The sequence below is a fragment of the Polyodon spathula genome, unplaced genomic scaffold (genome assembly GCF_017654505.1).
Source record: "Polyodon spathula isolate WHYD16114869_AA unplaced genomic scaffold, ASM1765450v1 scaffolds_806, whole genome shotgun sequence".
NCBI lineage: Eukaryota > Metazoa > Chordata > Actinopteri > Acipenseriformes > Polyodontidae > Polyodon > Polyodon spathula.
Window position 1 is genome coordinate 99,867 of NW_024472293.1, and position 15,255 is coordinate 115,121.

The 15,255-nt window shown below is 47.1% G+C and overlaps 2 protein-coding genes across 3 annotated transcripts; one reads left to right on the forward strand and one right to left on the reverse strand.

Moving 5' to 3' along the window:
- The first annotated feature begins 885 nt into the window (after positions 1–885).
- tarbp2 (TAR (HIV) RNA binding protein 2) lies at positions 886–5,964 on the forward strand. Of its 2 annotated transcripts, none has more exons than XM_041241642.1 (8): positions 886–1,112; positions 1,589–1,758; positions 2,628–2,730; positions 2,982–3,051; positions 3,153–3,255; positions 3,440–3,567; positions 3,909–4,101; positions 4,476–5,964. In XM_041241642.1, the coding sequence occupies exons 1-8, from the start codon at positions 1,060–1,062 to the stop codon at positions 4,631–4,633; spliced, it is 978 nt and encodes a 325-aa protein (XP_041097576.1). In that variant the 5' UTR covers positions 886–1,059; the 3' UTR covers positions 4,634–5,964. The 2 variants fall into 2 exon arrangements, with proteins under 2 accessions (XP_041097576.1, XP_041097575.1); XM_041241641.1 differs by having other exon boundaries at positions 887–1,112; positions 3,138–3,255.
- Positions 5,965–6,063: 99 nt separating this feature from the next.
- Positions 6,064–15,221, reverse strand: tespa1 (thymocyte expressed, positive selection associated 1). The gene is made up of 12 exons (XM_041241640.1): positions 14,992–15,221; positions 13,760–13,934; positions 13,505–13,547; positions 12,163–12,209; positions 11,543–11,599; positions 11,296–11,335; positions 11,064–11,129; positions 10,651–10,749; positions 9,797–10,005; positions 8,260–9,233; positions 7,887–7,980; positions 6,064–7,075 (listed from the first exon to the last, which is right to left on the reverse strand). The coding sequence occupies exons 2-12, from the start codon at positions 13,905–13,907 to the stop codon at positions 6,993–6,995; spliced, it is 1,860 nt and encodes a 619-aa protein (XP_041097574.1). The 5' UTR covers positions 13,908–13,934; positions 14,992–15,221; the 3' UTR covers positions 6,064–6,992.
- Positions 15,222–15,255: the final 34 nt, after the last annotated feature.

The window sequence follows — 15,255 nt, forward strand, 5'->3', positions numbered from 1 at the left end:
GAGGCATCGGCCCGCAGTGCGTTCTGTATTGACACAGAACGCCCAATCAATCTAAAGAGGGCGGGAAGAAAGGCAGCGATTGGCTGAAGGGGTTCTTGGTTGCGTTCGGAGAGGGGGGGGGTGGGGGGTCTGAAACTTTTCTGACCAATTGAAAACACGAGTCTGTTATTGATAGGTGTTTAACTCAATCACGTCGCGGGGGCGGGATGAAAATAACAATGATTGACGGCTGCGTTGACCAAAGAAAGGTTCTTAGGTGTAGTGGTCATTGTAGTGCGGGTACGTAGTGCTGGATGCATGGGGACCTGCCACCCTGGACCCTGGACCTGGCCCCTGGGGGACCCTGGGACCGGGGACCTGGGACTGGACCCCTGGACCCCCTGCCCCCTGGGGGACCGGGGGTCCCTGGACCCCTGGGGGGGGCCCCCTGACCCTGGACCTGGCCACCTGGGACCCCCTGGACCCCTGGCCCCCCCGGCCCCCGGGGGACTGCCCCTGCCCCCTGCCCCTGCAACAGCGTGGAGATATTCACCAACTGGGCTTCAGCGGGCATCAGCCAGTTATGGGCATCAGAAGAGTTATTTAAATTCAGAGTTAAGTAATGTGAAGGAGGGGTTTGTGTATCTGCAACTAAATCTACCTGTCGGATAATGTAACCAAACTGGACCATCATCATGTTACTGAGCTGACGAAAATACCAGCTTAAAATTACATTTTTTTTACAGTAACAGCTACATATTATTATTATTATTATTATTATTATTATTATATTATTATTATTACAAAATGTAAATCCCCCCCCCCCCCCCCCCCCCCCGTATTAAGACAATCGTTCCTTCCTTGTACGAAAACTCCCAGTGCAGAACTACAGATCCCAGAATGCACCGGGCGGGCCCGGATGGCAGACCTGTTTCCATTTGAGACGGGGTTCCTTCTACCGGTATTAAAAAAAAAATAAAAACAGTTCGTTTAAAAAAAGAAGGGGGGGGGGGGGTCCTATTTGCATAAGGGGGTGTCGTAGGTGTGCAATTGTCGCAGTTTACTGTGTGTAAGTAGGGAATGAGCGACGAGAAAACGACCCCAAACTGCAAGACGAGCCCCGGGAGCCCCAGGTAGGTGCTTGACTGTGGACACGCGCGTGATTAGGCTTCCCACGCAGGAGAGTGAAATGCAGCCGGCGCTGGTGCATGCAAGATTAATCATACGAGCATTGCAATTAGGGGCCTGTACAGCTAATAATATGCATGTGTACGATTCGTTTTCTACTTCTAGCGAAGTGCTGCTGAGGGACAATGTCAACACAGACTAGACAAAGTCGAAACGGCGTGACGCGGGCTTTGTTACGTGTGAGAAGATGAGACGCGAGTCACGTGTGCGGCTTAATTATATTAATGAATTATCACGAGGTTTGGCAGGTCCGCTTGCATGCGGATCGTTTTTTTGGTTTTTGGTTTTCAAAGTCCCATTGTGTTGCTGTCGGTGTTCAACGCTGTTCGTTCACACTAGACACCCTTCAGGTTGTTAATATTGCCGTAAACCTAAGCGTGCATGTTTTATTCTGTGTGTGTGTGTTTTTCTCCCGCTCCAGTATTGAGCAAATGCTGGCTCTGAACCCTGGCAAGACCCCCATCAGTTTGCTGCAGGAGTATGGAACAAGGATAGGGAAGACCCCCGTCTACGATCTGCTGAAAGCTGAGGGACAAGCCCATCAGCCCAACTTCACTTTCCGTGTGACTGTGGGAGACATCAACTGTACAGGCAAGTCTTCCCTGAGGAGCCACACAGGAGGCTGGGGGGTGGTGGTTAGAGAAAGGGGTCTTGATACCGGGAGGTTCGAATCCCGGCTCAGGCACTGACTCACTGTGACCCTGAGCAAGTCACTGAACCCTCTTGTGCTCCGTCCTTCGGTTGAGAAGTAAAACAAGCGAGGTCCTATTGGAAGCGACTCTGCAGTAGCAGTTGCGATGCATAACTCGCCCCCTCGTCTCTGTCAGTCACTTTGGATAAAAGCATCTGCTAAATGACTTCATAATAATAATTGTAATACCTGCCTCTCAGCCCAGGATCATGCTTTTAGGATGGCTCTCCCTTTGATTGCCCGACAGACTATACTAGCGATCTAGACTAGCGACTGCCCTCAACGATCACACTGTTTAAGAGTTTAGAACCAACTCAGTCCGGTTTCCATGCAATCCAGATCGATATTTCGTTATTATCTGTGGACTGCAACAGACTACCGTCTGCTCTGGTACAGGAATCTCAACTGTCTCTGCACAGCATTCCCGATGACTCCTAGCGCATAGCACTTTCACACGTTCCATGTTTTGTTACGAGCTTGGATAGCAGTGTGCAGGCAACAAGCTCAGGTGTGTCCTTCTCTGACTCGGTATAAAGCCAGGAATGGATAAAAGTGCTATGCAATGGGAGTCTTCTTTCCATCACTGAAGAACTGTCCTTTACAGAACCTCAAGTGTAAATGTGTTCTCTACGTCCTGTGCAAAGTTCTTGTATACAGTTACACAAGGTGTCACATAAGGCACAAAGTTAAACCTGCAATGGATCGAAGTGCTCTGCAATGGGAGTCGTCTTCCCACCCCATTCATTGTGCCCTTTCCTTCTGGCTGCAGGTCAAGGGCCGAGCAAAAAGGCAGCGAAACACAAAGCGGCCGAGGCGTCTCTCAAGCAGCTGAAAGGAGGCAACATGCTGGAGGCGCTGGTCGACGGGGTCAGGTGTGCGTGTGCGTGCGTGTGCGTGTGCGTGTGTGTGTGTGTGTGCGTGCGTGAGAGAGGGCGAGCCTTCACAGAGGTCGTTTGTCAGAGTGATATTAACAGCAGTGTGGTAGCAATAGAAGTATTATTATAAGGCGCTCGTCCTCTTTGACTCTGATTAAACTCTGTCCGGGGGGAGGGGGGAATCTGTCGAGGGTGATTTTAACAGCTGTGACGCTAAGTAGGTTTGCCTGCGTTTGATTTTATTTCAGCTCACAGTTAGAAACCAAAACATCCAGCGTGGCGCAGCAAGCAGAGTGCAATCCGGTGGGAGCTTTGCAGGTAAAAAAAACCCAAACAAGACTTTCCTGCGCTTGCCTCGTCTGCAGGAGTATTTTTGAAATGGCTCCTGTGCTCTCTCCTCACAGGAGCTGGTGGTACAGAAGGGCTGGAGGCTGCCGGAGTACACTGTCACTCAGGAGTCTGGCCCCGCCCACAGGAAGGAGTTCACCATGACCTGCCGAGTCGAGCGATTCGTCGAGATCGGTGAGCTGTCTGTCTAGGTAACAAGCTGGGGGGGGGGGGGGTGTCTTGTGGCTAGCAAAACCAGATACGGCTCAAACTGCAATGCGGTGGGAGTCTCGATTCCATCCCTGGCGTTGGAAGACCGGGCTGTGGCTGTGGCGCTGTGTCGGCATGGTGTGATGGCTCCTGTCTCCTCCGTTCCCAGGCAGCGGCACCTCCAAGAAGCTGGCAAAGCGCAACGCGGCGGCCAAGATGTTGGCGAGGATTCACGACGTGCCCATGGACCAGCGCAATGGCAACGAGGCTGAGCACGAGGACGACCAGTTCTCCATCGTGAGCCTCTTTCACTTCTGTTTCTGTGTGCACGGTTATCCGTTAATCCCATTATAGGATCTTTAGAGACATGGAGCTTTCACAGGGCTGGAAATAAGACTTTTGATGCATAGCAGTTTCACCCATTCCTGTTCCAGGTTTTACTGCCAGCTTGGTTAGCCACAGTTTGTATATCTAACAAGCTCAGGTGTGTCTTATTAAACTAGTAAAACCAGGGATGGATCAAAGTGCTATGCAATGAGAGTTTGACTCATAAATCAAGCACCATAGACAAAAGGGTAGGAGGACACACTTTGACAAGTTTTTTTCCTGACACGCCCGTTTCTCTGTCCCACCCCCAGAACCTGAGCACCAAGCCGGAGAGCGGGAAGTACAAGAGCCCGGGCTGCACCTGGGACTCCCTGCGGAACAGCGCTGGGGAGCGGGTCCTGCACCTCAAGACCAACCCCCTGGGGATGCCCAACTGCAACTCCTGCTCCCTCCTGAGCGAGCTGTCGGAGGAGCAGAGATTCGACATCAGCTACCTGGACATCGGTAACGCATCACTGAGGGCGCGGGGATGGCAGTGAGACTCCCGCTGCAGAGCTGTGTGATCCATTCCTGGTTTAGTGACACACTGAGCTTGTTGCCTGTACGCTGTGTCTAATCAAGCTCGTAGTAAAACCTGGAATGGGTGACACTGCTATGCAATAGGAGTCTTGTTTACCGGCTTGTTACTTGTGGCACTGACTAGTCAAACTGAAAAGTGACAATTGACTAATCACATTGGGGTTGACGAGGGTGGCAGATCAGTTTTAGATCATGAATAAAGTTAGAACTTAGAATGCAAGCGTGACTTGCCATGCACGCCGCGTAGGGACCCCTTCCAAGCAGTTTTCAGATGTACGTCTGTCTTGTGTTGGTTGCAGAGGAGCGGAGTCTGAGTGGGCTGTGTCAGTGTCTGGTTGAGCTGTCCACGCAGCCCGTCACGGTGTGCCACGGATTCGCCCCCACGAAGGACGCAGCCCGGGCTGGCGCCGCTCACAACGCCCTGCAGTACCTCAAAATCATGGCAGGGGGCAAGTGAGAGCCCGGGACTGGACCCAGACTGCAGCCTAAAGACATTGAACCAGGATTCCTGTGAGACCAGACCTTCAAACTCTCCCAAACCACCACTGCTCTCCGAGTCTTAATGTGAACCTTGCTTTGAGTGCACAGAATGTTCTTCCCTGGCTGCTGGAGAGGGATGGGGGTGGAGTTTGCATCATAAAACTTATGACATCACAGAGAACAGTCCCAAACGGAGTGTGAGTGAATTCTAGAATCATCCAGTTAATTCTGGCATTAGTGTGACAGTTCTTGATCAGTGGGTTTCAATTACAAAAAAATTGTCGGTCTGCAAGCAGGCTGTGCTGTGCATGGGGGCCTATGTGACGTTTGTGTATCAGAACTGTGTCATGTCCTGGTGTTGCAGGATAGCATGTTTTGGAGTCCCAGGGGAAGGTAATGTATTATATTGTGTGTGTGTGTGTCTGTGTGCGTATTATTATTTAAAAACAAATTAGAAATTAATACCTATGCACACCTACGTTTTACTCAGAAAAGCAGGTGTTTTTAACTCGAATTCATTTTGTTAAAAAAAAAAAAAAACAACAAAACACGCACACACACACTTTTGTTATCAATAAAATAATGATAGTTGTTAGAAAGTTTTCTATACCATGCTGACTCGGGGCTGTACTGTATGGTCCAATATAAACATTTTATTACGAACTTTGCATAAACAGTAAGATTAATTCTCTGGGGATCCCAATAGTAGCTACCAGTAAAACTAGCTTTTAATAGAGAAATCTGCCTTTTATAATCCCCAGTCGTCTCTTCTGTATCCATTGCATATAGTTCTGTGTCCATTGCATAATTCTGATTTAATTGTAACGGTTACAAATGTTTGTTTTTTTTTCCCTGGACCGCGCCCGTCTTTGTAAGCGGGAGAGCTGTAATTCGATTATTGTCTTTTCAAATGTCTTTCCCTTTTACGGTGTTATTGTTTGCCTTTCGCTTAGATGGGGGACATCGATAGACACCGGAGACATGTGTCTCTGCATCAACCAAGGCTCTTTTAGCTGTAGACATACATGCTGTAGACAACCTGAACTAGGCTTCGCTGAAAAGGCAGTCACTTTCAGCCTGTTTCATTCAGCTGTGGTGAACCCTTGATTCTACAAGAGGGCAGAAATAGTTGGCAAGCCGCAGTGACCTTCATTGTTGTGTTTAGAATAGGAAATGTACACTGTGTGCGAGTCAATGCAAAGTCTTCGTAAACACTTGTGTGTGTGTGTGTGTGATTTAAGAGATGCCACTTTCTACCTCCTGTTCTTTGGTGCTTCTGTTTTGAATAAATGACGGTTGCAGAAATCATGGCAGGAGGAGTTTGGTTTTGTGGAGATTGCAGTGTTATGGGCTTTGATTTCACCGACAGGAGGAGGGCATTCGGCCCTTCGGCGCTCGTCCGGTTCCTGGTAGCTGATTGATCTCAATTGGTCAAGTCGGGCTCTTAAAAGATCCCGCTGATTCTGCCTCAACAACATGGCCAGGTAACCCGTTCCATCCCTTCCCCACTCTCTGTGTCTCCCAGCCCCTAAGTCTGCTTGATCATAGGCTTGACACCAGGGGTCTCCAGCCCTGGTCCTGGAGAGCTGCAGGGTCTCCTGGTTTTTGTTGCAACCCAGCCGTCAATTAATTGCATCAATTATTGGCTTAATTAGTCAAGATTAACAGATCTTTATCCATTTATGATGTAGAAACCTGCTGGATAGGGTTGGAGACCCCTGCTTTACACAGTTGAGAGTGTATATATATACTGTAGTAAATGTGACCATAACTAGGGTCCCTGTTTGTCTTATTCTGAGCGTATCCTTATTAAAACCATGCAAGAAGTGAACTACCTCTGTTATAAATACTCTTTATTCATTTCTCTAAATAAATAGAACAGCACGCTTCCCCGCAGAATAGGAATAGAAAAATGCATCTCGCAGTTCGCAGCAAGCGCTAATCGTAAAACACTGCAATCCTTTGAGAGGGGAGTGTGCAGAGAACAGCTTCCACAGCAGCTGTCACAACTTCAACAGACCAACAACACAAATTCCGACATGCAAATTTAACAGCTGTAGGCAGCGCTGGTGTGCAAATTGTACAAGATGTGGATCTGACCCATAACTCTCAAAAAAAAAACAAATATTGAAAGAAACTTAATAAATTCAGCACCAGACGTTTTCAGCGTCTTCAATGACAGTCTTAATGTCGCTCGTTGAATCTGTTTAGTTTCTCTTCTTGGGTCTCGAAGCAGCTGGCACCACACCCGGATCGTGTAAGAGCGGGCCGGGTCCAATCCGATTCTGGGAAGCAGAACCGGCATGGCTCGCTCTGGTTCTGGGTTTGCTCTGCTTCTAGTTCTGCCCCTGGTTCTGAAAGTCGTCCTCCACGAAGCCGCTGCTGTCCGACTGCACGCTGTCCCCTCGCAGGATCACGTCTGAAAGAAAAAGGGTGGAAGTTTTTTTTGTTTCTTTTATCAAGGTTTTGCATGCACATCACTTCCTGTTTACTGACCCAGTTTCCTCTCTGATTAACTTGTAAGAGATGCCACGCAGTGTCACTTCCCCTGGTGACCCCAATATCGCGGTATCGCTGCTCTGCATATCAGGAAATGATGTGCAAGGGGAACATTTATGAGTGTGGGTGTTGCTACATATACTATATATATACACTACTGTGCAAAAGTCTTAAGATGCTGCATTTGTCTACTCTGATGCATTGTGAGCATCAACAATTTACTCAAAGCCTCCACTAGTGTTTTCTGCTATTATAACAACCTTGCCTTGCATAAAGAAGGAAAAACATTGAGTGAAATAGCTTGCATGGCTTTTCAAGGTGTGGTATCTGAAGCATAATCAACAGGCACAGAGAAACATCATCTGTAATTGACAAACCCAGGACTGGAAGACCCAAAAAGCTGTCTAGCAAGGATGAGCGAGAAGATAATATCCTTAAGGCATAGAAAGAAGACAAGCGTTGAATTGACAGCAGAACTGGCAGAATGCACAGGTGTTCATCAAATCTGCAGTACGATGGTCACTCTTGAAATCAGGACTTAAAGGATGTGTTGCAGTAAGAATACCTCTGCTAAGAAAGGGGAACGACTGAAAGGTTCAGAATTGCACAAGAACACAGAAACTGGACTATGGAATAAGGGTCAGAGGTGCTTTGGACTGTTGATGGATGGACAACGGCATTCCAAGCAATTTTTCCTTGACTGCTTCTGCCCAATATGGATAAACTATTACCTCTGTGTCCCGTAGTGACAGCTGACAGAGGAGATGAGGTCATCAGATTCCTGGCCTCCAATAGGCTGATGTCATCTTCACCAGTGCTTTGAACCTGGGAGACGCACAGAGAGTTTCTACATCAGTGTCAATGCAATCAGTGTCAATGCCTGTCCTTTTGTTGAGTATTCCAAACATTGTTTCGTTTGAAATTGTCCGCTGTACCGTCAGCCAGAGAGTCCTCGGGTACTTGCAGAATACTAAACGTTCAATATTTCAGGATCCCAAAACATGTAACGCGTGTCGCGGCCAAATTTCGTCTTTCTCTTTAGCCTGGTCTCAGGAGCGAGGAGGTTAAAAAAAATAAAATAAGTGACCGAATGAAACCGCCTACCTCCTCCATCTCGAAAGAGTTCTCTTGCTTCAAGGTGTGAGCTCCCTCCTTGCCAGGACACAAATACCCCGGGAACGGCGAGGATTCTTTCAGCTTTGCACAGGCTCCGCTCTGCTCGCTGTCCCCAAACCGCTCCATAGTAATCTCGGAGAGATCCAGCTCCTCAACCAAGCCCAGATCTCCCTCCGTGCAGTTGACGGTTGTCCTGCAGACTGGGTCGAGGATCGCCTCAGGATCTCTAGAAACATCTTCAGAAGCCCTGGTGCCCCTCTCTGTGCACGACTGTGGAAATGACCCATCCCTCAGGCATCTGTGAGCCTTCACAGTGACGGGCTCCTCGCTGGATGCCTCTCGCGTGCCGGTTGTCTTACCCAAACCAACGCTAGGCTGCAGAGTCAAACCCACAGATCCAACATTGCCTTCCATCTCAGTATGAACCAAACAAGCAAAGGGTTCTTTATGCACCATTTCCACAATTAGCGGGCAGATAACATCCTGGCAGAACTTTCCTGATTCAGAACGCCAGAGGGGTTCTAGAGCACACCCCGTGACGGGGCTTCTAGAACCCCCTACAGAACCGGAGCTTGAAAGCCCTTCCGCTGGGTCCTGCCCGGACCCGGCCCTGCTCAGCTGCTTTGGGGTTCCAGCCTCGGACATCTCCAGGATCCTCTCCACCACGTTGGGCATGCTGCTCCTCTTCTTGGGACTAGCTCGAGGGGAGGGCCCCGGGGAGCCCAGGGACTCCCTGGAGCCAGTGTACAGGCACATCTTGGAGATGGTGTCCTTGAGCCTGTCCACGGGGGAGCGGGGCTCACTGCGGACGCTGTTGAACCGCAGGCTGATCTTCTCCATGGGAGAGGAGAAGGAGAACTCCGGAGGGGCAAGCTTCTGGACAGGGGTCTTGGAGACGTGGGAGTAGAGGGAGTAGAAGGCGTTGGCCATGGTGGTGAGGACCTCCACCTGCCGGAAGCGACCTGCGGAGAGGGGGGGGGGGGGTTAGAAGGAGTGGTGTTTCGGGTCATCTGGGTTCATTTTCATCCAAAACTTCCAAAACGCTCAGGATTCTTATACCCCTGTCGTTTCTTCTCGCTTGGTTGTTGTTTTAAAGTGCCAGTAAGGTTGCTGAAGCAAGCATCTTATCAGTGTTCACATCTTGGTGTGAATTTTGCAGCCTCACAGCTCTGGCAGGGCTCGTTTTTCAAAACAGACTTACAAAAAGGCGAATGAAGAGTTGGAAATAAGACTCCCATTGCTGAGCAGTTTGATCGATTCCAGTATTCACGTCTGTTTCTTATTAAGCGTGCAGACTGTAAAACCTGGACTGGCTCAAACTGCTCTGCAGTGGAAGTCTTATTTTATTATACTACTACTACTAATAATAATAATTACAATAATATACAGGATAATGTACACCCTCAAAATAACCGAGATGGAAGACTGTCTTCTATATACTTTCTTTGGTAATATTGATTGTAAACTGTTTCATTAATCGCTCCGGTCTCTCTCGTTAGTATTTCTTGTGTATTTTGGGTCTTACTGGCCAGGGAGAGGCAGGGGTCCTCCTCGCGCACGCGCTGCAGCTGTGACTCCAGGAACAGTCGGAAGTTGATCCCCTGGACGCTGGACGGGAAGTTGAAGAATCTGGTGGGAATCCTGGCCGGGAGCGCCAGCTCATCCTGCCCGAAGCCCAGGTTATAGAGGATCTCCTCGGCATCCTCCGAGCACAGCTCCAGGATCTCAGACACGCTGCGGGAAGAATCGGGAGCAGCCACTGAGAATCAGGCACAGCGACTGAGAATCAGGAGCAGCCACTGAGAATCAGGCACAGCCACTGAGAATCAGGCACAGCCACTGAGGATCAGGCACAGCCACTGAGGATCAGGCTCAGCCACTGAGGATCAGGCACAGCCACTGAGGATCAGGCTCAGCCACTGAGAATCAGGCACAGCCACTGAGAATCATGGCGCGATCATTAAGAAACATGCACAGTCATTAATAATCACATGCAATCATTACTAACCAAGTAACATCATTAAGGAATTATTAACGGCTGAATTAATTATCAAAGCTATTTACTACCATTCAGCATTAGCACATGTACTTTTTCAGCAAGGAGAAACGCTTCCAAAAAGGTTGCCATCCAGTTATCAACAACCAATTCAGCAGCTTATATAACATGAAGTTGTTTATTGTTTGTTTTTAGCATTTATAATTGGTGGGGTTTTTTTTCCCATTCAGAAAAATGCGCTAATGTTGCGCTGAAGTAAATAGCTTTGAGAATCTAGCCCTAAGAATAAGTCATAATCAAAAGAATCATGCACTGTCATTCACAGTCCTCCACGATCACAGAAATGATGCTGAATGCTGAACCAGTACACTCCCAGTACGCACCTGGACGCGGTCTTACTGGTCCCACTCGATAGTCCGCTGGAGGCCATGCTGTTTCCCAGGCTCATGAACTGGAACGGATTCAACTTCTCTGTGAGAGAGCTGCATGAGCAAGTCAAAGCAGTTATATATAGACAGATATTTTATCTGACATCATGCAATCAAAGAAACTACAGCATGATATCGCTAAAGTCTACCAGAAGCCCCAATAGTAGCACAGGGTTTCATGTTAGATTTTGAAATGTCACATTTTTCAATTTCAGTTTTGTCGTTAAGTATATGGGAAAACTACAAAGCGGTGTGCAATTCAATATGTTAACGTAACATTATTCAGCAGCTTTCACTCGACTTTATGAAGCAACGTGAGTTAATTCCATAGGGTGATGCATAACTTCTAGCCTTAGCTGTATATTTACCCCAGAGGAACCGTCTCTCTGTTCTGTTTCCCTCGAGGTCTAGGAGGTGGCAGCAATGAATAATGTCTGAAACGTCAGAGAGGATTAGTGTTAGGTGTGTAATCCATCAATACAGAAGAGCCTCAGAGGATTGGCTCGTGTTTCTATACTAGCTCAGCCTTGCCAAACCTGATTCTGTGAGGATTGTGAGTTCTTATTCATTGTTTCTGTGAGTTGAATGAATGAGTCTTACCCCAGTGTTGGTTCATCTTTAGTTCTGTTTAACACGATCGCTGTAACAAAGCAAAAGAAATTCAGCTGACCTACGGAGCTGCAAATATATGGTTGCTGTAGAGCAGCCACAAATCAGACAGAGGTACCTAGAGTTTCATTTTTTGAACCTGTGTTAAAAACATTTGACTAAACTCATGTTATACGTTATCTGTACAATCAGCAGTATGTTTCACAGAATCAGCTGGTGTCATTTGGATCTGCGTTACCTTCTGCTCCTAAAGTCAGGTCGTCTTCTAAACTGTATCCAGTTTTCAGGAAAGATTCTGAAAAAAAAGGGAAAATGTGCAAGAGTAGCAACAGCGAAGAAACAAGGAGCCTCCACTGAAAATCTCAAGTTAACGTCACCATCTGATCTGATCCCCTATCCCTAACTCTATCCTCCCTAACCATCACCTTCACTCCTGTCTCGTACTATTGTGTGTGTGTGTGTGTATATATATATATATATATATATATATATATATATATATATATATATATATATATATATATATATATATAGTGCAAAAAGATGTACACGCTTTACACGTGACGTACATTATAACATGATAATATTGTAATGACATGTAAGAACACGTGTATTTGCTGAGTAGCTACTAATTAAATACACAGTCATTACAGACAATGGAAAGTGATTTTCAAAATTATAAATTGCATTGGGCAAAGGAATTTCCTGCTCAAATTCCAGCAGGCATCATTTTGACTTGCTTAGCTTCGGGACTTGGCAAGGCCACGTGGTTTGGGTTAGCAGGTGGCTTGGTAGCCCTGAACGTAATTCTATCCTTAGGAAGCAGGTGGCGTCCCGAAAAAGTGATTTAGTGCTTACCAGCAGCTCGATTGATTGAGTCTTCAGGGAAGAACTCTGTGGCCGATCTGAAACGCACAGAAACATATCATCCTCATCACAAAGACAGCAGACTCAACTGATGCACGGGGGTCACATCTATCTGTGACAGTCAACTGGGACAGCAGAGCTGCTCCTTCAAGCTTCGGAAAATGACAGCCGGCTGAAATACAGATGACGTGCACAGGTCTGGATGTGGGGGCAACATTCGTTCCTTTTCCTTTTGCTGTCATTGCATAAAACTGCAATCTACACCAGGAAGAATCTACCGTATGCGAAATCGAGATTGAGATTTAGGAACACAAGAATAGAGCCTGTATGTTATTCTAAGGGGTAAAAAATCAGACGTTATTTTTATTCCCTTAGAAATCACATGATTGCTATTTTAAGCCCTTGCTATTTTAAGCCCTTGAATTTACTAGAACTGTAAAACAAAGTGTGGGCTATTCAAGTAACACAGGAAACCAGCCTAATGCGGCAATGTTACCTGCAAAGACACTGCGCTGCTCAGAATAAGAATTATTGCACTGCAGGGGTTGATATAAGACTCCCAGTGCATAGCAGTTGGGTCCATTCCTGTTTTTTCTATGAGTTTAATCAAACACACCGGAGCTTGTGACCCATACACTAGCTAATCAAGCTCATAGTAAAACCTGGAACGGACTAAACCGCTATGCAGTCGGAGTCTTATTTCCATCCCTGCACTGCTAGTTTTGGTAGAATAGTTTTTCCCATGGTCATGCAATCCATTTTACAGTTTAAGTTTACTACTGTAGATTTCTCGTTCCTTTCCTCTGCTGTGCTTAACCCCAACTTGTAATTTAATAAAATCAAACGTTATGATGCTTGATTCATTCTGATTGCAATTCTTATTGCAATCAACCAAACATCATGTTTAATATATTTGAATCTGCTTGGACCTGAGTTTCAGGAGCTGCTTTTCTGTTCCAGCTGCCAGCCTTGTGTAACCCAGGCTAGATCGGTGTCTTTTATAGAAATAAAGGCTGGCGGGATCTTGTGAACACACTGCTGTCCACTAGATGGCGCTCTAGATACCCTGGCTGATCTAGCCTGTGTTACAGGTGTCTATGGCGTCATATGGAACAGTCATTCTGCTGTTGTCGTCTGTCCTAACTAAGATCACTTATTTTCCGGCCCCAATTTCAGAACTTGCCAGGGTTTGTCAATTTAATATTGGAAAGCAGGGTCCGCCTTTCACACAGCACTGCCTGGCTGCAAGGTTAGACAGTACCCCCAACCCTCAGACCTGTGCGCCTCTCTCCCCTGCACTCTTGCAGCCTTCTCGTCAAAGCAGAAGCCTTACCCACAGTCCTGCAGCCAGCTCTCAATCTTTCCAGCCTTGCTTCCTGCGGAAAAAAAAAGCTGTTATCTCCAAATCTGACTACTCATAGAGAATTGCAAATCACAAAAACACTTCCTACCACCTCAGTTTGCATATTGCTAACTGTACAATTTAGGCCACTTTTTTTGCAGTCTGTCATTACATTAGGTTTCATCTGGCATTTCTAAATCCCTCGCTCAGTCGTGGAAGTTGGAAGCCCTAGCAGACAACAGGTACCTTCCAGGAAGACCTCATCAAGTTGGGGTTCACAGGCTTGCGGGATCACCCCCTCTTCCAGAGTGAGCCAGTGCCGGCTGCTCCTCACCCAGGCGCGCCGCTTCTCTGTGGGGGACGGAGTGAGCAGGGGGGGGCCCTGGGGCTCCATCGCTCCGCACCCAACGCTGCTGCCACTCTGAAAGACAAGGCGGAAGAGACGGAGAGACAGGGCAGGGTCAATCTTCCACGCATAGTCCGAGACAGATCAGAACATAATTTCCCACACAGATATTGAGCTGCTCCTTTCTCTTGCAAACAGGCAGCCGCCCACACATTGCAGCCAACACTGAGTGAAGCATATATCTGACACGCCGTGGGCGGTCCTCCCTCCTCACTCCGGGAAACGCACACCGTTTCTCAGACTAGCTCTTGACTCAGTGTTTTTAACAGCTTAGCGGCTTTGAAAGACCTTGCCTGTCTTCATAACCCCCTACAGAACAGTTGAGGACATTTCTAACACAAACCGCAGCTCTCTTAAAACTGCCATTCTCAGAACAAGCTCAGCAACTACTGAAAGCGAAACAGCAAAGGTTTCCATGTGTTGAGGAAATAAGAACCTAGGCAGAACGAATGGGACCGACAAATCAAGACAAGTAGCTGCAACATTTTCATAAACATCTCCAAGGACAGGACCGACACAGCCCTGTCAAATGTATTAGAGCACCCCATTGCTTCTGCGTGGCTATGAGATCAAACCGCAATTACTGGAACTCATGGAAAATTGTCAAAATAGAAAAATTAGTGATGGTCTAATTTAATTGATGACTATAAAAAGCCACACGTTCCAATTTCAAACAGTAAGAGCAAAGGAACACACAGTCACAAATTAAAAAAAAAAAAAAGCAGGAGATTTTTAGCAGTGTAATTAAAACACAGAAAGGTCTAGCATGTTCGCACATGTATGCCTATTGTTTCTCATTCACTGATTACTGACTGACAATGTAAATTCTCACATCCTGATTTTTTTCAGGCAGGCGTACGAAGGTTTTCTGGTAAATTTGCACCCGGCTGTATTGATAATATTTTAAAATAGGTTTTCCTTGACTACTCTGAAAGACGACTGTATTGTATGAATCTTTATTGTTTTAATAAAGTCCCATTCTGAAAACAATATATAATAAAAAAAAGAAAAAAAAAAAAGATGCTTGTTGCATAGCTGGCTTGTAGCCAGTATTTGAGCAGCAGTCACTTACAGTCTCAGTCAGTTCATGGTCCAGTCTCCCTGTCCCGGGGTGTCTCCTTGTCTCTCTACAGCACTGAGCCGGCTCTCTCCCCCAGTCCCATCCCGCGGCTCTGGGGCTGGCTCACTCCTCCGCGCTTCTCCTGCAGCAGCGCTTATCCGAGGCACGTCGTGAAGGGCACAATGGGAAGTCACTTGTGCTTCAAACCTGCAGCGACAGCAACAGCAGCATCGTGACTCTCAACTAGCCCACATCCGCTTGACAGTTTGACGTTAC